This window comes from Crotalus tigris, unplaced genomic scaffold (assembly GCF_016545835.1).
Source record: "Crotalus tigris isolate CLP2741 ecotype Arizona unplaced genomic scaffold, ASM1654583v1 scf7180000017536.10889498, whole genome shotgun sequence".
Taxonomy (NCBI): Eukaryota; Metazoa; Chordata; class Lepidosauria; order Squamata; family Viperidae; genus Crotalus; species Crotalus tigris.
In genome coordinates, this window is record NW_024096460.1 from 1,355,598 (window position 1) to 1,377,811 (window position 22,214).

Here is a 22,214-nt window from a genome sequence, read left to right on the forward strand (position 1 = left end):
TAATCGGGTCGAAAAGTCGTCCTGGAGGGGCAACTACCATTGAGGAGACCCTCGTCGACTATGGAAGGATGGCAGCTCCTTCCACAGTCCGAGATTGCTCCTTAGGGCCAACAGAGAAAAGATCGGCCAGTAAAATGGCCGATCACTTTGCTGCAGTAACCAAAAGTCAGAAGAACATCTAAGCATAAAGAACCACCGTGGTTGATCCAGGTGAGACCTTTTTTTCCTCTCTTAGCCCTTTTCTCTTTTTTTTCCCTGTAAAAAGCATTTTTGGAATTATTTCCCTTCTCTGAGAGAGTGGCGCTTGTTAGTGTGGGAAGAGAAGCTTTGAAAATGGAATGAAAATTAATTTTATGGACTATTTTTTACTTCTATTCACTTTGGGGTCTTGAAAAAATTCTTATTATTGAATTTCATTACTGGATTTAGTTTATATGTGAAGAATGCTATTTTTTCTTGATTTTCTTGATGTCATTTTTGGTGTCTGGGAAGAGATTTTATTGTCTACTGAGGACACCCTGTGGAGAAATTTAAAATTGCAACTTTTTTTTTAATTTGATGCTGAGGTTGTCTTTGACCTTCAGATCATCATAAAAGGGAAAAGACAAAGAAATTCAACAGCTGTTAAATTTGTGGGGGTGGATACTGGCTAAATGTTATTAAACATAGCCTCTACTAAAAGATAACAGGACTGTCACTAGTTGCTATTTAAATGGAGAAACCCTATTTACAACTCAACTGTAAACTTATATTGGAAAAAGTCTATGAAGCCACTAAGCAAATATGCATTCAAATAAAAGAGATTACTACAGAAATAAAAAAAACAGAAACCCTGTTTGGAACTTACAAACCGACCTCCAGACTTCATTTGACTATCCTACAGGCCAAAAAACAACAAAAGAGGAATCAATCAACACTAAAGAAGATTCTATGCCATTCTATATACAACCTATTGAGACTCCTGATGATCAAAAAGTGACTTTAACTAAACCATATACAATTTCAAAAGTAACAGAAATGGACGTGCAAATACAACTGATTGAGAACTATGACAATTTTGATAACCAACTACTAACCACAAAACTGGACATAACTGAGTGTCTTACTCAGCAGAATCAAATGTTGAGACTTGAACTTTTAAAACAACAGGGGATTAACTACAAAGGAGTCAGGTTCCTAAAACAGAGGATGGGACGTTTTTTCTTGACTCAAATGATACCACGAGGAATAAAAAGAGATTTATTTATTGATATAGAGTCTCTGTTATGGAAACCTGTTGCCACAAGAAGAAAGCTAGAATAAGACTTAAAAGTGTGACCTAAAATTGTATGCAATGGGTTAAAAAGGCTTTTAAGAACGGATTGATTTAAGGTTTAAGATTGGTAAATAAGGCTTTAGAGAACTTGACTGAATAAAGATTAATCAAATATGTGAACTTAGTAAGAAGATGTTTTTCTGTATCAATATGCTTGTTGTGGATATAATAATTATTCGGACCGGATTTAAACTTTATTGAGTGGGTTAAAAGAGTTTTTCATAGATACTGATTGATTGATAGATTATAGATTTAAAATAGAGTAGAAATGTATTTTTTGGAGTAATATTCTTATTTTTAGGAAGGATAGCTATTTTGTAATGGAAGGAGAATAAGAGGGATTTCTGATAAAAGAAAAATGATATTAATAAATGAGTTACTAGATTAAAAAATAGAATACTTATAGAAAATACAAGAATGTTATGGTTGAAATAATATGTGAATTTTAGAGATAAGGATTATCTCCAAAAAAAAGGGAAAGGAGGGACACCTGAAATGTTAATAATATGCTTATCTAAAAACCTAAGTGGAATATGGTAATTGTAAATAGTAAAGCTTAAAAACAGGATTTGGAGTTATACAGATGAAATGTTATTGATGATTGTTCTGATTGATTGAATTTTATCGAAAAATACATTAATTTGAATATATTATATTATTTGAGGGAAATAGGGAGTTTCTAATGATTTAATCTGACTTATATACGTATGATTTTGTTTTTGGATAATTGATTACCCCGTCACCACGTTGTTTCTCAAGCACCTGTTGTAAAAATAAAAAATCAATAAAACTTGTTTGTTTTTTTTAAAAAAAAGAAACAATATTGCAATTTGGCCCAAGTGAAGAATGAAGGAAAAAGTCATTTATCCCTAACAGCCAGAGAGTTGACATTTTTAATTTCCATGAATTCAAATCATCAATAATTCTAAATAACAAAATATAATTTGTTAGAACTAGAAAAGGCATAACTTGTATCATTTTTAATTCTCTCAAAATTATTCTATGGAAATTCACAATAATGACTCAAAATATAAAAGTCTTAAGATATGCTTTGGCAGTTAAGAAACATCTATTTGTATAATTTCTTTTTAACATTTTTTATAAACTTAGGGTGATATCTTTGTTGTAGGAGCTGTAAATATTCAGGCTGTTAAAACTATCTGTTCTTGGTTTACAGTATCTTAAGTGGACAGAAGTGAAAACAGAAATTAACTTTCTTCTAAGTACTTCTGGAGGTTTGAAAAGTAGAAACAGTACAGGTATAGCGGAAGCAAACCTATGTGAACAGTATTTTAAGAAAAGCAGGTCACAAGAGTAGCAATATGCTTTTATGTGAGTGTTGTTTGCCTTTACATTTTAAGAATATGAATTAATTATCCCAAAATGATCAGGTTTCCAAAATCAAAACATTAGAAAAATATTACAATTATCTTATATATCAATATTACCTAACAGTTATGATTGCCCTTATCTGCCAAATGTATCCCAACTTTTTTCCCAAACACACTTCTGACTTCTGGTGAGACTGCTAAAAGGCAATCTTCCATTTCAGGCTTGAAAACACAAAACTCTAAAGCAAGCCTGAAATAAACTTACACAGTTAAATAAATTCCCCTCCTCCCTCAATGCCCCCCACAAAAAGTTATTAGAAAATCAAGAGCAGGCATATGTGTAAACTTCCTTCACCTATTTGACATTCTTAACCTGCCCAATGTGACCCTCAATCTCCTCAAAAGTGTAGTCTTGTTCCCCCAAATTTTCTTTCCTTGCCTTAAAAAGACTACCGTATTTTCCGGCGTATAAGACGACTGGGCGTATAAGACGACCCCCAACTTTTGAGAAGATTTTCATGGTTTGGCAAGTCATCTTATACGCTGGAAAATACGGGTACTTTAACTTTCTAATAAAAGTAATGTAAGTCCTAAGCACATTAGCATTTCATTATATTTCATCGCTTGTTCCTGATCTGCTGAAGACAAATGTAGCTGGGTAACATCCCATAAGCATCGGGGTGCACTTGTGAAGCTTTGCAGTATATGAGGAGGACTAAAGGATAGCGGGAGGTGGGAGGAAAGCGGGTCGCGGCACTAGCCAAGCCCAGCTGTCCAACAGGTAGAGATTTTGGATCCATTTTCTCCAAATGGATCTGAAAACACCCTCTACTCCCACTTGCCCGACCCCAAGGCTGCCCACGCCAGGTGGGACTGGCAAAGGCAGCGCATCCTAAAATCCGTCGGTGGAAGCGCCTGCCGGACCGTGGGCGGATCGCTGTCATCTGTGCAGCGAGAGCACCAGCGACGGCTGCAGGTTGCCAAAGAAGCGGCTGAGCACGGAGGAGGAAACACTAAGCGTCCGTCCGTCGGGGTCCCAGGGCTTCTGGCGCTCAGCATGACGGCACCGGGTGTGGTCAACCCTGAGGAAGCGGCACCCTCTGCGCAGGCGCCGGCTCCCATCAGCTGCTCCTGCCGGCCACCCGAGCAGAGGCTGGTGGCAGGGGGTTTTCCCCGGGGGAGGAAAAGCCCCGCTCGCACCGCCTCCCTCCACCTCCCTAGACTGGGAGGGGCAGGATCCCTGCCTGGGGGACGGACGCTTCTGCAAAATAGCTGGCCTTCTGTGAGCACTGAGCAGCACTTAAGCAGCAAGGGGGGCGGGGGCACTTCTTCTCGGGAAGCCCCCACTGCTGACCCAACACGGGCATTCTTACTTGGCTGGCTCCCCACCAGCACTCCTCTCCCGCCATTGGTCCGCCAACGCTCCAACCTCGCCCCTTCCTCCCAGCTGTTTCTCAGAGGGACACTTTTCTAGGGCTATTTGGCTGCGTGGGACTCTTAAACTCTCATATGGACAGCCAATCCCCATGCCAAGGGGTGAGGAGCATGGGGCGCAGGATACAGGGGAGCTTGCTTTGATGTATTATATTTTCCGATGTATAAGACGACTGGGTGTATAAGACGACCCCCAACTTTTGAGAAGATTTTCATGGTTTAGAAAGTCATCTTATACGCCAGAAAATACGGTATTTTACATTACACTTCAAGATGATATGCTGTAAGATAAACTCAGTTAAACAAATGTCATAAAACTATGTCCATTTTAAAAATCAAACCATATTATTAAATAAATATTGAAGATACAATTTATACAGAAACATATAGTATATAAAGACTTCATAATAAATAAATATTCAAGAAAAGAGGGTGAACAGGAACACTGTGTGGGCTACAGTTCTGGAATTAGTGAATAATTTGAGAAAATGGAAAGTATATAATTGCTATATATATTAAATAAATTATATAAATATAATTGAAATTATATCTTTTCCAAATCTATTCTACTAAAATTAAGATACTTTATTATTTGCTTTGGTTAAATGTAAGTTTCCATTTGCAATTATGTAGTTCATTTTAGTGAAGTTCTTTTGTAAACAATAATTACCATATGCAACAATGAATAACATTTTTCAAAGAGTGACAAGGATATATACCCTGGAAACATGGAAAAATAGATCCCAAAACAGTAGGCAATGTTAACACTATTTGAAACTTTACAGTTTAATTATGAAAAGGTATTCCAAATTAATGCCTAATACAAAGTAATATGCCTTAACATTAAATTCCATCAGTATTCAGAAACATGAAAATTCACAGATGCAACAAATAATGTTGCTGAGACTGTCAGACAAAAAGGAAGCAGAAAGATAAAGAAAGCAGATGGAAATTAAGACATTTAATTTTTCTTAAATGTTTTTTTAAAAATGTTTGAAGTGGTAAAATAACTTTTCAAAACATAAGCTATTAATACACATTACAAGATACAAGTCAAACCACATTTTTTGTATTACCATAATACAGAACATTGAACTCTGAACAATATTTAATATGCTAAAAATTACTTATTTGATTTTTCACTAGTGGGAAAAACTTATATTTTCTAAAGTATATTAGCTATTCCTCCATTTAGTTACTTATTCAAAATCTTTCAATTACTCTTTTTAGAATATATTTTACCATAATCAACATCATCATTACCATCATATACTTTTAAAAAGCTGAAAATCATAATAATTATAATTATATAAATTATATAATTATAAAATTATAATCACTTTTAAATAAGATATACTGCGGGCTTAAACATTTGTGAATACTTTTGAATTTTCAATATTTATACTGGTGCTCCACACAGTTGTTTAACTGGTTTCTCTTTAGCTATATTGTTCAGTTGGGTTTCCTTTATCTGTTAGGATTCCATTCACTACCAAAAAACCTAAATATCTGATTTCTTTATAACCCAGATGACATTTTGTTGGATCTACTGTAAAACTAGCTTTTTGAATACTTGTCACTACTTTTTCCAATGCATTAAATGGTTTTCCCAGCATTCGCTATAGACAATGATATCATCTAAGGGAGCCTCACATCATTTCAGTTGATCAGGGAAGATATGGTCCATTAATCTTCAGAAGGTAAGCATCCCTTTCACTTCAACCAATAAAAGAGACTCTCTCATGAAATGGTAGATTCTCCTTCAATAAAAATCTTCAAGCTGAGGCTGGACAAACATTTGTCTGATACACTTTAATAGAACCTTTGGCAAGCAGAAAGACAGACTAGATCACAGGTGTCTATCCTATGTCCCTGGAAAGGACTTGTTAGATAAAAATGTGAAATCCAGTCAAACATCTGGTTGACTATGCAACCAACATAATAATAATCTAATTAGGACACTTCACTGAGACATCTATCTGTTCACATTTTCAAACCTGGCATTCAATCATGCTAGTAACAACCTGTCGCCTTTAACTACTGGACTATTTGTACCCTGTGTCCAGTGCCTAAGAGCTTGTTAATTATCCAAATTCTCTTTCTCTAGGTCTTGTTAATTACCTGTCTCCTGTCTCAGAGGACCTTGTTAATAACTTTGTACAGTCCCTCTAAAGATGGCCTAACAACACATTAAAATTAAAGATGCTTTTGTTTTAGCACCTGTCAAGTGCTGTAAATTGAGAAATTTTCACATTAGTTTATTAGCCTACTGTAGTGTAGCATAAAAACAAACATTTTTTTATAAAAATGTTGCACACAGAGTTATCTATATCATGGAAAACCAATATTTTAGTTGACATTTGTTCTTAAATACTATATGTTCAATGCACAGGACTGCTATGAGAGCTACAGATTAACACCTGGAGAGCTACTATGATGAATACAGCCATTAAGACTACAGTAATGTAAGTGATCAAGGAACTTTAAAGAGAAAACTTTGAAAACTATAATTGGGATTACAAAACATTAACTTTGTTATTATCGGACAACATGACCTCATGTAGGTTTTTCAAAGAATTAGTCATCTGAGCTATAGATTCCATATCAATGTGTACAAAAAGCCAATTAAGCTATTACTTCTTAAAAAGACTTTCTTTAGAAATAAAAAAAATCTCAACAGCAGTAAACTGACTTCAGTATAAATAACATATTATTCTTCAAAATGATATGCAACTTTCTTTTAAGTCAATCTGGAAAGTTCATTAGGTTAGTACACCTAACTTCAATAAATTAGTACAGGTAGTCTTTGATTTACCACCATTTGTTTAGTGACCATTTGAAATTGTAATGGCACAGAAAAAATGTATTATTTTTCACACTTATAACCACTGCAGCATTTCTGTGGTCATGGTATCAAAATTTGGACGCTTGGCAACTTGCTTGTATTTATAACAGTCGCAATGTCCTGGAGTCATGTGATCACCTTTTGCAACCTTCTGACAAGCAAAATCAAGGGGAAGCCAGATTCATTTAACAGTTGTGTTACTAACTTAACAATTGTGGCAAGAAAGCTTGTAAAATGGGCACACCTCACACCATTACTATTTGGCATCAAGATACCTAAAGGACACACTTAGTCTATAAAGGTTGTGCAATGCTTCAGAATCACTTTCAAAAGGGAGATGTCTTCTGAGGAAGTTAGTGCATCTCAATCATTTTAAAAACTTGAACACGTAGATTGGTTCTCCAAACAGAGCTGCATAGACATATTCAGCCTTTTCATAATGGATATACTGAAGCTTTGCTTGATTATTTAAAGCACAAGAGGTCCTTAATTCTTTGTTAGATAATCCTCCATTTTAAGAGTACACTGGCTTTTATATAAGAGAATGGCAAAACCGTCTGTAACATACAGATTGTTCCACAATGCCTACCTAGGCTAGTTCCTTCACAGCACTGAAGTATCAATCCAGGTCTGTAATATTTATTTTTAAAAATTAAATAATGTTCTCCTTGAATAAAAATAAAATGTTTTAATAAAAAAGTAAACGTCAACTTCAGGATATCTAACCAGGGAACTTACCTAGACAGCAGCATATTTTTTGTCTTGGGGTTTGTAGTAAAAGGATTAGTGGAATCAAAATCAAAGCTGTCCTGATGACTTTCAGCAAAAAGACAGGGTGATTTCAAATCAGAGGAGCCTTCTGATCCTCCGTTACTAAGTCTATCTGATCGTTTGCCTTCTTTCTTTCCAGTTACTCTTTCAAAGAGACTAACTTTCTCCTTTTTCTCTTTCTTATTGTCCTTTTTTATTTCAGGTGGTTTTGAAAATAAGCCCACATTTTGTTCCCATGATAAAGGGTTTTCTTCAAATGGATTCTTCTGTCTTGGCAATGTGGCAAACTTTTGAGGCAGTGAAGCACTCACATTGGAAAAAGGATCATTTTGAGCTACAAAAGCTGAGTCACTGTCATCAACTGTGCTGTCGGGTTGATTCACTTTAGTGCCATCTGCACTTAATGTCCGCCTGTGTGGAGATTTCAGATTTCCTGAAAACAATGTTATTAATATGCAACTGAACTCAAGTGTATTATAGAAAAGATACATATAAACACACACATATATATACAAAATATTATATGACTATTTGCAATAAGTTAAAATAATAAGTTTATTCCAATAACTATTATTCTACAAATATAGATCATAAACATATTAGCTTTGTTGAACAGTTTCAATAAGCCTTTGACCATATAATAAATTCTCCCACTACAATATAATGCTTGTGTTACAATGATCTGAACAAATTGTAATTATTATTTCATTGGGGAGAGTAAATAGTAACTAGCTAATAGGGTTAACATATACTACAGTTTTTTGTTTTACCCAGGTCTTTCTAGCTGATTCAAATGTTTAAAATTTTGCTGTTTTTTCACTGTTATTGTTTTTATATTTTAATAACATGTGTGATCCAATCTAAAAAAATTTAAGTACGGTGTATAATATGAATATACACAGTATGAAAAATGGATTTTGCTTCAAGCTTGAACAAAACAGTCTAAACAGAAACATTCCAACTGAGATGACTATGTTCCACTAGGATAAAACTTAAAACTATTTAGAAGATTTAATCAAAGAGGGCAATGGGAATTCAGCAGAACACCCTTGCTCTTTGTTTTTCTCCAAAAGTAGTTGAAATATTAACTCACGTTGATTGCTATCTGCCATCCAACCTGCTGCAAAATTGGCCACAATTTAATTTAATTTAAACATTAAAAAATTCCTATAGAAATTCTTTTGGTATCTGAAGAAAAAATTTAAACAACAACCAAAAAAGTCAGGTTCAAGCACAAGTCCATGTTTTATTTCTATTATTAATAAAATCAAATACAAGTTTTGCACAAATCCAGGAAAAAGCACATACTGTAGGAAAAAGTGCTTCTTCTAATTCTTGCATGAATAAGAGCAAAATGTAACAGCATGAATACATCCCAGTAATACAACTAAACTCTAGAAGTCATTAAAAGTTGTACTGAAATGCATTCTAAAGTATAGATCACAGCATCATAAGTGCACACAAAGATAACAAATCAAAATAGGACAAGTATTTTCAGTTTTAAATGAAAATACTTATCCTATTTTGATTTGTTATCTTTGTATGTATCTAGGTATCTTAATGTCAATTGGATTCAAGACTACGCACATTCTGCACCATTCCCCCCAAAAGCTCAATAAATCAGTCCCACCTGCTGTACTGGCTAGGCTGCAACATCTGGGAAAAGTCAACTTCAAGAAAACATGTCCCATCACAGCATTCAGAACAGCACAAAACACTCAAAACTGTCAAAGTTTGTTTCAAGCTTGAAACAAAACTCTATTTCAATCATGGAAGACGCAGAATGTCTGTTTCAAGATAAAAACGTTTGAAACTTGGAACTTTGGACTTTTGTATATCCCAAGCTTATTTTTAAAACAAATTACAGTGAAATGAAACTTAATACAGTAATAATGAAAAAATATACTTATTAAAACAAATTATTGATGAAAAATAATATTCTTCATTTGATTTCCATTGTATCTCAAATTCTTAGCAGCTATATTTTTCTTAGGAATAAGCATAAAGATATAGGATTTGGAATAATTCTATTAGAACACCTTTTCAAATAGTTTGCATCTTAAGAAATCTTTACTTACCACTTTCATCCTCAGAACCAACAGACTCAAGCTGACGTCTGAAGAGGTATGAGTTGCCAATTGTTCCCGATTTAATTTTTTCTGAAGTTATCTGAGGTCCAGTTAGATCAGACATTGAGTGAGCCAAAGAGAGTCGCTGAGGTCCCAAAAGAAAAGGCTTTTTTGGCTTTGATTTTAACTGCAATTCATTGAGGGAACTTATATTGTTAGTTTCTGGGGTATGAGTCCTTGGAATGATTGCAGAAGATGTATCCAGAAATGTTCCATCTGTCTTACGACCTTTCATTTTGTCCTTTAATTTAGCAAAAGGAGATTTGGTTTTATCCTTAATTGACAGGTCAAACATACTTGCCGTCATGTTGTTTCTCATAAACTGAATGTTGACTTTTATCTCACCTCTATCTTTAGTTCGTTTTCCTTGCTTGGACTCTAGATTAAACCATCTTAAAGAAAAGATAGTATGCTGTTAGTTGCACAAGCATGCCTCAGAAACCGATGATGCCATTTCATCTATACTTATGTAAGATTGCAAAAAGTCAATATAGACACATATTATGGAGGTTGCTTTACAATTTTAAATATATTTATTGCAAAAAGTATTCCTTGGTCAAATTTTAGCACAAGTGTGTTAAAAGAATCAAAATGCCTAATTTAATCAGAATCATGTATAATAAAGCATACAAATATTAATTAAACTTCAAGAAATTGCATTGGTTAAAACTGTATTAAAGTGAGTTTCAGAACTGAAACTCAAGTAGAGAAACAAAATGCCATTTGGAAGACTTAAAATAAACATTTATTTACAACTTACTCAAAACTGACAATGATGATCTAATGGGAATCCTGTTGATAAGACATTCCTCAGATAGAGAGAACATTGCAAAAAAGGCTGTGTCTTGATAGCCAATTTAAGGACTACCAAAGTAGGGCAACAGAAAAGTCCCACCGAGGTGGCGCAGCAGTTAGAGTGCAGTACTGCAGGCCACTTTAGCTGACTGTATTCAGCAGGTCAGCGGTTCAAATCTCACCAGCTCAAGGTTGACTCAGCCTTCCATCTTTCCGAGGTAGGTAAAATGAGGACCCAGATTGTTGGGGGCAATGTAAATATATATATATATATATATATATAGAGATATATTATATATATCTATATATATTATTCAATAATGATGGTGAAAATGCGACTCCCGGGCATAATTATAAATGTACTGAATAAAGCTCGTTCACCAGAGAGTTTAAAGTTAAAATACTTCATTAAAGTATTTTACTTATTAAAGGTTGCCAAGCTTTCGTTGGGAAAACTCCCCAACATCTTCAGGGCTGAGAGACCGTTTCTAACAAGGTGATTCAAACGGGTTCCATAGACGTCTGCACGTGGTTCCTAGACTGTGCTAGCATTCCCTGCTGAACAGCTGATAGGTGGGGGGGGAATCGGAGTAAAGATTTCTTCTGTCGTTCTCTCGAGCACTTTTGTTCACATTTCCGTCGACCTCAGGGGTATTGTTAAAGTTATGTTCCGCCCTCTCCCGGCAGTATTGGCTCTCGTTGCAGTGGGGGGGTTTAGTTTGATGTCATTGTGTATCCTACCATGGAGGCGGGGCTTCATCGGCTGCAATTTAACATCTTTCCTCTGCTGCGTGCTCCCATATTTATCTTCGCTCGTATGTACAAGCATCAACTGGATGTGGTATTTTTCAATGTTTGAATCATCCTCCTCCATCATGGTGTCCCCCATGCTCATCTTCCCTCGTAGGTCAATATTCAAGTTAAATCCCCCCCATTTCTGTGAGCAAAAGTCTGTTGGTATTTGGCAGGTTCCCCGCTCATGTTACTTTCCCTTTTATCAAGCGAACGGGTCGTCATCACATGTCGTCATCACATATCCCATACAGAGAGGGGAGAAAAAACATGTGATGACGACCCGTTCGCTTGATAAAAGGGAAAGTAACATGAGCGGGGAATCTGCCCAAATACCAACAGACTTTTGCTCACAGAAATGGGGGGGATTTAACTTGAATATTGACCTACGAGGGAAGATGAGCATGGGGTACACCATGATGGAGGAGGATGATTCAAACATTGAAAAATACCACATCCAGTTGATGCTTGTACATGCGAGCGAAGATAAATACGGGAACACACAGCAGAGGAAAGATGTTAAATTGCAGCCGATGAAGCCCCGCCTCCATGGTAGGATACACAATGACATCGAACTAAATCCCCCCACTGCAGCGAGAACCAGTGCTGCCGAGAGAGGGCGGAACATAGCTCTAACAATACCCCCTGAGATCGACGGAGAGGTGAACACAAGTGCTCGAGAGAACGACAGAAGAAATCTTTACTCCGATTCCGCCTCCCACCTATCAGCTGTTCAGCAGGGAATACTGGCACAGTCTAGGAACCAAGCGCAGATGTCTATGGAACCCGTTTGAACCACCTTGTTAGAAACGGTCTCTCAGCCCTGAAGATGTTGGGGAGTTTTCCCAACGAAAGCTTGGCAACCTTTTAATATAGTAAAATACTTTAATTGAAGTATTTTAACTTTAAACTCTCCTGGTGAACGCGCTTTATTCATTCCATATATATATATATATATACATTGCTTACTGGTGTACACCGTTTAGAGAGTGCTTGCACTTAATGCGGTATATAAGTCTCATAAATAAATAAATAAATAAATTCTTGATCACTTAGTAAAAGTGCTTTGAACAGGGCTCAGAAAAATAGCCAATGCAGTTCATGCAATACGAGGGTCATATGTTTTAATAATCTTGTTACCGCCATCACACAATTTCTGAGTCAGCTGTTTCTGTACCTAATTCAAGATCAGACCCCATAGATTTCATATATAAGTTCTTAATATTCAATATTCAATTAAAAACAGTAATTTCCATTATTTATATAATTTACAGTAATAAACCTAAAATATTATTCCTGTATTCTATTCAGGGAGTAGACTCTACACTGGAAGAGTGGCAACCCAAAATGATGTTCTTAGTTGATAATATACTTGAAAGAAAAATTGCAGTTTATAGATTTAATCATTATAACAATAGCTTTTGTGAAAGTGCAAAAAAACCCACCCTTACATTAAATGACAATGTTGAGGCTGAGTATATTATCTACATCCTTTATCAAATACACTAAAGTATTACAAATAATTAAGTTCGATAAGTAAATTTGATACATAATCTTGCATGATTTTAAGCACAGAAAGGCAAACTACACTATCTCTTTCAAAACTACTTGACAGATTTTTCTGCTAATTTTCAGTATCCTATTTAATTTCAGCATTCTTTTTTTCATTCTTTTGATATATGTCATGTCAAAAGGATGCAATGTTTGGATATGCTGAGTTATTTCATATTTTTCTTAAGTTGTGATTGTGTTCTTTTTTCTCCTTGAGCAGAGATGAAACTCAGTCAAGCCAAACAGTTTGGAGGTTGCAAGTGCAGTTATGGAAAAGGTATGTCATTGGAAGGCACGGGACTGAATTTCATTTTGATTTATTAAGGAAATCAAAAAGTGACATCCAAAATGCCATCCAAAATTGGCAGCACTACATGTTTGTTTCCTAGAGCCTGTGGCACCTCCATCCTTATTTCTGAATAGGAGAAAAATCTAGCCACCAAAACCTGGTTATTTTGCCACTGAAGTTTAGAGAGGAATGAAATTCATACTTTGCCTACTGCTGCATTTATTCCTATTTTCAGGACTCTTCTCAATATTTTTTTCCTACTGAGGAAAAAATATCATTCAATATGGACAGGGAGTCCCAAGGTCTGTAAAATCAGTTAAAATAACCTGAGTATCATTTGTTCACCAATGTGCTGTTAAGGAACAAATCATATAGAATCATAGAGCTGGAAGGGACCTCAAAGGTCTTCTAGTCCAACCCCCTGCTCAAGGAAGAAACCTTACACCATCCCAGTCAAATGGTTGTTCAGTCTATTCTTGAAAACCTCCAGTGATGGAGCACCCACAATCCCAGAAGGCAAGCTATTCCACTGATTAACATTTGACTGGTTTCACACAACATGTTAAATCTTAACTCACTGTTTACAATACATTAAGCCAAAATCAAACACTATTATATTTAGCACAGTATTATGAACTCTTATCTCTATTTTGAAACCAAATTGTTTAAGATTGTAATCATTTTTATTATATCTTGAATTAAAGCCAGATGTAAATTAAAACACAGAAATTTTAAAACTTGTATTATACATATTCTACAAGCCATTCCTTTCCGCAATCTAGTTGGTATATTCCATATTTACTGCAGCCATCATGTTTTCCTTAAAGAAAACCTGATAGATATCTTGCAATAAAAGAGTGATAAGTTATGAATGCTTAGTCCTCTTTGAACATTCAAAATCCAGAGTGCTTACTTTATAAACATACATGTCTCACATAAACATCAGTCAAATGGCATCAGTTCCTTTCAGAAACAAAACCTCACGTATGAACTTATATATGGATGTAAAGATTTTTTTATATGTAATATTCAATGATATGTACAGATAGTCCTCAACTTGCAACTGATTGCTTAGTTACCATTCAAAGTTACAATGGAGCTCCCTCAAAGCTACTTAAAATCTGGTTTCAAAGTTACAACGACCGTATACACCTTCGCAGTCGTGCGATTGCATTTTGGAAGCTGTTCACCTTTATAGCTATCCTGCAGTCATATGACCATAATTTGTGACATTTTTTGCCGGTTTCAGGCAAAAAAAGCCCATTGAGTGAAATGGATTTGCTTAGCACCTCCTGCATTTGCTTAATGACCAGTGCAAAAAATGCTGAAAAATTGGGCCTGGTCATGTGATGTCTCAATGTATGAGGGCAACAATTTACAACTATAATTCTGGGCTCAATTACTATTGTAACTTGAAAACTACCTGTAGACATTAATTTTTGCAACACACTATAGCTTTTTTTACTGTGATATTAGCATTTCATATTATATGTATTTTGTTAAAAATGTTTTTGCAACTGGATAACATAGTGAATGAAGAACCATAACATATGAGAAAATATACAATTATATTTTTACTGTGAAGGATAGAATAAAAAAACTATGCTTCCATTTAAAGCATTCCTCTGTATAAAAGTATAAAAAGTCCTATTAGTTTAGTGTCAACACTGCAAATATTGTATATTCTTGCTTTGACAATATGCAGAATTGTCTGGTATTTTTAGGATTAATGCAGAACAGAAGAGGGTGGGGGGAAAAGCCCGGGACAGAGAGAGGAAGGAAACCTTTGACCTTCACACTGATTGGATAACGTGATATATGACTGCTAATTTAGGGAGGGAACATGCTGATAATTTAATTGCTCGGAGGAGAATTTAGATCTTGGCATACCTCCATTATGCCTGTGCCGACATTTTGTAACAATAAATGACTTTTAGGAAAATCAATGCCTGGAAGTTCTTTGAAGTGTTTCATTAGCCGGAACCATAACATTTAGATACTAATTAAGATGTTAAGATTACTCCAAAATCATGGATTAGGAAGTATATTAAGAACCAACCCAAACTGTAGTAATTCAATACTTTCTTTTATTCTTTCTATGGTACTGTTACAAAATTAATGAAAGTTTCAATAGTTTGAATGGCATTGGCTACTTTTCATGAAATAAATGTAATTAAAAATGCCCACCTTTGGCCAGAAATATAGTTTTACATTTACAAATTTATATACATGTGTAAACATTCACACCACCATCCCTTCCCCAATCTTCCAATATTTCTAAGATCAACTTAGTATAGCCACATCCCTCTCTACTTAAAAATAAACCTTATTATGGAAGTTCTATGGAGATAGAATTACAGCTTTAATGTTTTATTTTTTGACTCTCTAAACAAAAATAATTATACATTCTTTAATTAATTCTATTCTGAGGGAAAGAATAAGTACACCAAAGGCTTAAAGCAGATCAGAGTTGGTCTCCAAGTATTAGCTAACTATGAAAAGGCCTTAAGTCACTCAAATTGTCATGCTTTACAATTTCAGATTGTCGAAAAGAAAGCATCACAACTATTTCAGGTGTTCATGATTTAACAAATCAAGAACTGTAAATGACACTTATTCCAAATCTGAAGCAGCAATTTTTCTCCAAGAGCTGATGTTTATTCATACTCATAAAAGAAACCACCAACCCGCCCCCCCCAAATAATCCTTGGGTCTTCTGCTAGAGTGAATATATTATATTTTGCAATAGAGAAGGTACTTCACAGCTTCAAATTCATTATTCGTATTATTGTTAAAGAAATATGCTTAAGCCATTACTAACAGCAACTTCAATAAAGTTAATATTTGTGCCTTTGATCTGAGGGCTGATATATCTTTAAAGTCACAATGCCTGGCATATACAACTTTCTCTGATAAAAAGAAAATTGAGCAAGCTGCTAGTTCTGCAGTCTTTCTAGAATTCTAGATCAGCTGTTATCTTTCCTTTTCCAAAAATAAAACATGTGCAAGAGAACTGCTTACAAGTTTCAGTATTATGCAGAATATTAAAATATCTCTTTTTATAATACTCTAGTGACTCTGAAGTCTGTCTTTTAGAAAACCATACATATAGTGTGTTGGAAAAAGTATTAACTATTAAACTAAAAGAATTACTAATAAAAATCATCAACTACTTGGAGTTCATTTATTCCAAAAGTAAGTAATGTTAAAATTACATCAACTTTGAAGAATTATTTTAGATAAAATGCTGCAAATCTGCTCAAGATATCTGAAGGCAACTAAACATTATTTATATTTTATACAATTTATATTTATTATTCATCTTGAAATAAAATCAGTATTATATTATTAGATACCATAACTCACTCTTCAGAACTGATTAGTACCTATATTTTATATTTAAAGTACTGAACAAGAGGACAGCTTATTTGTAAAAGTACTGTATTTGTTCACATACAATTTTATCTTTAAAATGCTTGGAAAAACTTTTATCTTCCTTCTAGCCTCTCAAATCCCCTAAACGGGATAATGATGAAATTTCTGTGATAACCTGGTTTCCCCCGCAATGGATTTTGGATGATAATATATAACCACACAAAATTATCATGTTTTCCTATGTCACAATTATAGTTATAATGCACTGAATATTTATTATTTCTAGCAATAAAAACACTGAATATATAATAGAACAATGGTGCCTATGCAAAACACCTAAAATGCAAATTATAGATATGGCGTTTTTAGAAAACAAAAATCTTAACAATACCCCCAAAACCATCCATTTATGTTAAAGTGCAATAGCCCAATACTTGTGCTGGAAATGCAGAAAGGCAGTTCCCATTGTTTTAATATATTCAAGTAGCCCTCGATTTATATCAGCAATTGGGGCTGGAATTTCTGTCACTAAGCAATGCGGTCATTAAATTAATCCTGTGTTTGTCAGTTCGAGGCAACTTTCTGCGAACTTCCCTCAACCAAGTCAGCTGGTAAGATGGTTTGCATGAAGGCCGGCAAGAAGCATCTAATACTGTAGACATTGGTCAGAAAAACATTGAGTCTCCACTCCAAAACCAAGTAAGTTTTCTCATTTCAAGAAATTTGGATTTCATGTAAAACTCCAACCCCTAAAGTTTGTATGTTTCAAATGTCTACACTGGGTTAACTTAGCATCTTAGCCCAACACAACAGATGGAAGAGGAACTCTTTCAGAAAAAGGAACAGACTGCATGCTATTTTTTCATTTTTCCTTCCCTATCTTTTCATCTGTTTCACTTTGTGTTATGAAGTACAACCTTAAAGAATGAAGAGTTTTATTTTTAAGAGTGGAGAATATCACAAACCACAGGGAATGGCATGATAGGTGGCCTTTCTAGCTTCAACAAATGAATGAAAAAAGTGCTATTATGGAATGCATAACATAATTTGAAACTATTTAAAAATATAAAAAATGACTATGGTGTTAAAGTAAAGATGAAGTGAACAATATGTCCTTGACCAAACACAATAGCACATATACAAGAAATGCTTCTTATATTCAGTGCCATAAACATACTGTATATTGCCTAAATTAAAAATGTGTTTGGATTAGGGGGGAAATATATACATTAGATAATAAACATTTACCAAAAAATCTTATGACAATTACAATCAGACTATATGTTTAAACTGCAGCCCTATATTCATATTTGAGAGGTAAATTTGAATGAATTTACCTACTTCTTACTAACTTAAAATTATTAGAAGACTGTGGCTTTCTTTGCTAACACCAAAGAAAGCAACAGGTGCAAAGAGTAAATTTGGCATAAAATAATTCATATGCTATATTTAGCTCTTCTGAATTATTTCAAACTACATAAATATTGCATATCCCAATGCTAGCAGAGTTATGAGGAAAATACAACTGAACCATTAGGTTTGCTATCTTAATATGCTAAATAGATTCTGCCTATTAATGATGCTCCACATGTATCTATCACTACAATCCAACTACATACATGGCAGTCAGACAGAATATCAGAAATACTGTATCCTTTCTATGTCTTATCATACCCATTAACTAATAGCTGCACAATGCAGTAAATTATGTGGGAGTACATTCCTCATTGTTGCCTTCAGAAACTTAACAAAGGATTCCAAATATGTTAAATCCCAACATTATGATTTCAAGTATTTGGTCTTCCCCATTCCCTGGTTATTATAAAATACTATCTGATCTAGAGTTTGGAACAGTTTGAAAACTTAATACTTTTTGTGTGATTTTGGTAGGCTTTAATAAAGATACTAATCAGACATGTTTTATTGCTCAATTCTGAACTAATCCTGCATACCTTTTCATCTTATTGATATACAAGATTAAATAACATAAAAATATTTTAAACTTGACATAAATGTTGTGCACAAAGAAAATAACTGTTCAGTTAGGCCACAGTTTCTACTTAAAAAGCCAAGATATGAACATACTTCAGAAGCAATAAATATACTATATGTATAAACAAAATAACTGGTATTTCATATCATTAGAATTGATTGTGATTGACCAAATAACATCACTATCTATTAAGGTGAAATTCAATGCTTCTTTTAACTACACAATTCTATTTAATTAATTTCTTATCATAAAGATGACAAGAAAGCATGTGATGTAAGATCTGAAGTGAGTATATAAATTCCAAAATCAAGATATTCAAATATTGTGCAGTTAACCATTTAATACTCTAAACTCTTAATCCTGACTTCAAAATGGTGGTGAATAAGGGAGACAATACAATACAATAAGGCTTGTCAAAAATCATGTTTTAATTGTAAATGAAGATATTTAGAAAATATTTGTAAAATATTCTATCCTTCCTAAATGTGTAAATAGATTCCACCGCTATAACAATCTTAAAATCTCTCTATGACAAACTGCAGTGTGCTACGTTTGATATGATTAAGGCAATAGGCTAGAAACTGGGATACTTTGGGCCAGTCTCTTTCTCTCAGGCCCAGGAAGGAGGCAATGGCAAATCACTTCTGAAAAACCTAGTCAAGAAAAACTGCAGGGACTTTTCCAGGAAGTCTCAAAGAACTGGACACAAGTCAATGGAAGGAAAAAAACTTCTTTGTTTCAGAATTTAAATATTTACCATAATACATTAAACATAAATAAAAATGGTTTGTGATAAAATTCACTTTTTTTTTCAAAATCCAATACTCTACTTCATTACTGCAGCTGAAAACCTAGACACACCTCATTGCTTCCCAACTAAATGGCCTTTTAGGGGGATAATTGATACTTGGGACAAATATATCTAATAAGAAAATGTAAACATTTCAAGCAGAATTCTTCCAAATGTTATTTTCCATATTCTGAAAAATGAGAAAGTTAAACATATCCCAATTCAATAAAATAAAAGCTGTATGGATGGATCAATCATCATATCCCTGTACTAAACTTGTTTAATACTGTTTAAAAAAAATGCTGCATCAAAAGCTAGATAGCATAGGAGTTGAAATGGTGGTTTTAATCTGTGAGATTTCCATTCAACCAAGGAACTCATTGTGCAATTATAATCCAGTCACTCTAAGCCACTCGCAATGTCACGTGATGTGTCGCGACATAACATGACTTTTTTTCCATTGCCAGCAATGGGGTGGGCGTGGTTTCGCCATGACGCATCTGGCCTGCGGGCTGGCAGTTTGACACCTCTGCTCTAAGCCAAACCTCCATATAGTATCTTTGTTATTGTCTTACATTATTAGAAAAACTGTGGAAATATAAAGTAAGTATAAATAATGAAATGAACATCACAACCAAGAATACTGTACCTGTATTTCCCAAACTATCACATTCAAAAACATTTTGTGTATACACATACATACACACATATTGTATGTACTATTGTATGTATGATTCAAGTCATACATCTTAGCTGCAATCAATAAATCAGACAAGAAAGTACCACATCTCTCAAATTTGTTACATACCATCCAAATAAAAGTTCTTGTTCCCAGATTATTCTACCAATGCTTATTGTCATGATATATTCAATGTAGAACATCAAGTTATAAGCCATGATTTACGAGCCATATTTTCAAATAAAATAATCCTCAAAACCCCAACTGATTTCACTCTCTTGTAAAGTTACTTGTGCATAATCTACAATTCATGGCTGATCCCATCAAATCGAAAAAACATTTTCAACTCCATATTAGCAATGAAGTATGGCTTTATGAGCAAGCCTATAAATTCTCATTGGCTCTGACTTCATACTAATTGTACTTATAGGTAGTTATGTGAACAGTTTGTGGAGATTTTAAGATAACCTTTTTAAAAAGGGTTGGAGAACATGTAACCTCTAAAGTTGGTACTCATTAATACCCATTGGTTTCAGCCAACAAGAACAGTGGTAGATTACGAAAGCCAAGGTTCAGCTATATCTCCTAAAACCACAGATTTACAACATCTGCAAAAGATTACATTTCCAACACAAGACATATAAAAATAACACTTACTCTGTTTTCCTTCTCAGCTTGTCCTCAAAAATATCATTTAAATTAATTGCCACTTGTCCCAGAAACTTATCAAGCCCAACAAGAGACCTGTGCATGACTATCAGGTAGAGAATGTATTTTTCAGAGTTCCCTTCCATCAGCAATCCAGGCAATTCAAATGAAGCTTCTTCTTTCCATATTGGATCAAGGGTTTTCTCCGCCACTGAAGTGGAGTATTTCTCTTTTCCCAATTGTATGATAGTGTATGTATCATTAGTGCCACCTTTGCCCTTTGGTTTGAGACCTTTGGCCTGAAGGACTGTGACCTGCACATGAGTTGGGAACCACTTTTGAGCTTGCTCTGCCAACATAGTACCGAAGGGGAAATCTTGAGTAACAATAGCCACAAAAATAAATACTGGGTCAGAAGATATATTTCACAATGGGAAAGCCTGATAGAGCCTTTCAGATAACTAAGCAACACTCATTTTTGAGATTCTTATTCATTCAGCAGCATTAATGAAATGGGCCAGGTTCCCTAACCTACCTGACCGTCCCCCCTTCAGATTCTTTTCTCCGATATTAATTTTCAGCATTCCTCTGTGATCTTAGAGGTAGTTCTGCTTCTCCATACTTCCTCTACTCAGGACAGTATTTGATTTTACCCTCTATCCACCCGATTTTCACTCACACCCAAAGGCCCACCGGAGACTACGACCTTTAAATAATAACAAACATATCCCCCCCCCCCCCACACACACAAACTACAAATTGCCCTGGCTAACACCCGTCAAGATTCCTCTGCATCCTCTCCAGCAAACCCTGCTCGCAAAGCAAGCTACACCTCTTAACAATGCGAGCAGAGGGTGCGGGTGTCGGGCGAGAGTTTGGGTCTGGCGAAGACACGGAACAAGCTCCTGCTGAGGAAAACTGGACCCACTCCACCGAAGCCGCCCTCCCCGGTACAGCTTTCTGGGGGTCCCTCGATATCCCCGGGGTTCGGAAAAAAGGGCTGGCGAGAGAAAGACGCCTCGGAAAACGGGAGGACAGCTGTGCGGAGGCTCAGCAGCGCGGTCGCCCAGCCACCTCCTTTCCTTCGGCCGAAACGCTCCAACCGCCGAGCCGAGGCCCCACTTCCGCCTTCCCCATGTTGCCTATATGGGCGCCGCTGAGTGGGAACAAATGAGCGGCGCCGCCTCTTTCCTTAGGCGGTCAGAGGGCGAAGGGTAGGGTTCAGGCGGGCCAGCCGCTTCCCCTGCCCTGACTCGCCGGCTTCCAGTGGGCCCCGTGGTCGACCGGGGGGGGGGGGATCCGGAAGGATGGCGTGGTCACACACAGCTTTCGCAGCCCAGCGGCCGCGCGAGCCACTCCTCAGGCCATCGGTTGGACTGAGCCCCTATGCAGAGACTGGACCCTCTGCATAAGGACCGCTTGCAAGCTGGACTGTCCTGGATGGAGATTTCATTTCTGGCTCGCGTCTTCTTTTTGC

The 22,214-nt window shown here is 35.6% G+C and overlaps 1 protein-coding gene across 1 annotated transcript in view; it reads right to left on the reverse strand.

Moving 5' to 3' along the window:
- RAB11FIP2 (RAB11 family interacting protein 2) overlaps positions 1–22,010 on the reverse strand; it is a 33,605-nt gene extending 11,595 nt beyond the window's left edge. The window contains exons 1-3 of the mRNA XM_039346758.1: positions 20,747–22,010; positions 9,775–10,217; positions 7,664–8,129 (exon numbers count right to left, since the gene is read on the reverse strand). Of these exons, the coding sequence (XP_039202692.1) occupies positions 7,664–8,129; positions 9,775–10,217; positions 20,747–21,096 (1,259 nt within the window). The 5' untranslated portion in view covers positions 21,097–22,010. The remainder of the gene's footprint in view (positions 1–7,663; positions 8,130–9,774; positions 10,218–20,746) is intronic.
- Positions 22,011–22,214: the final 204 nt, after the last annotated feature.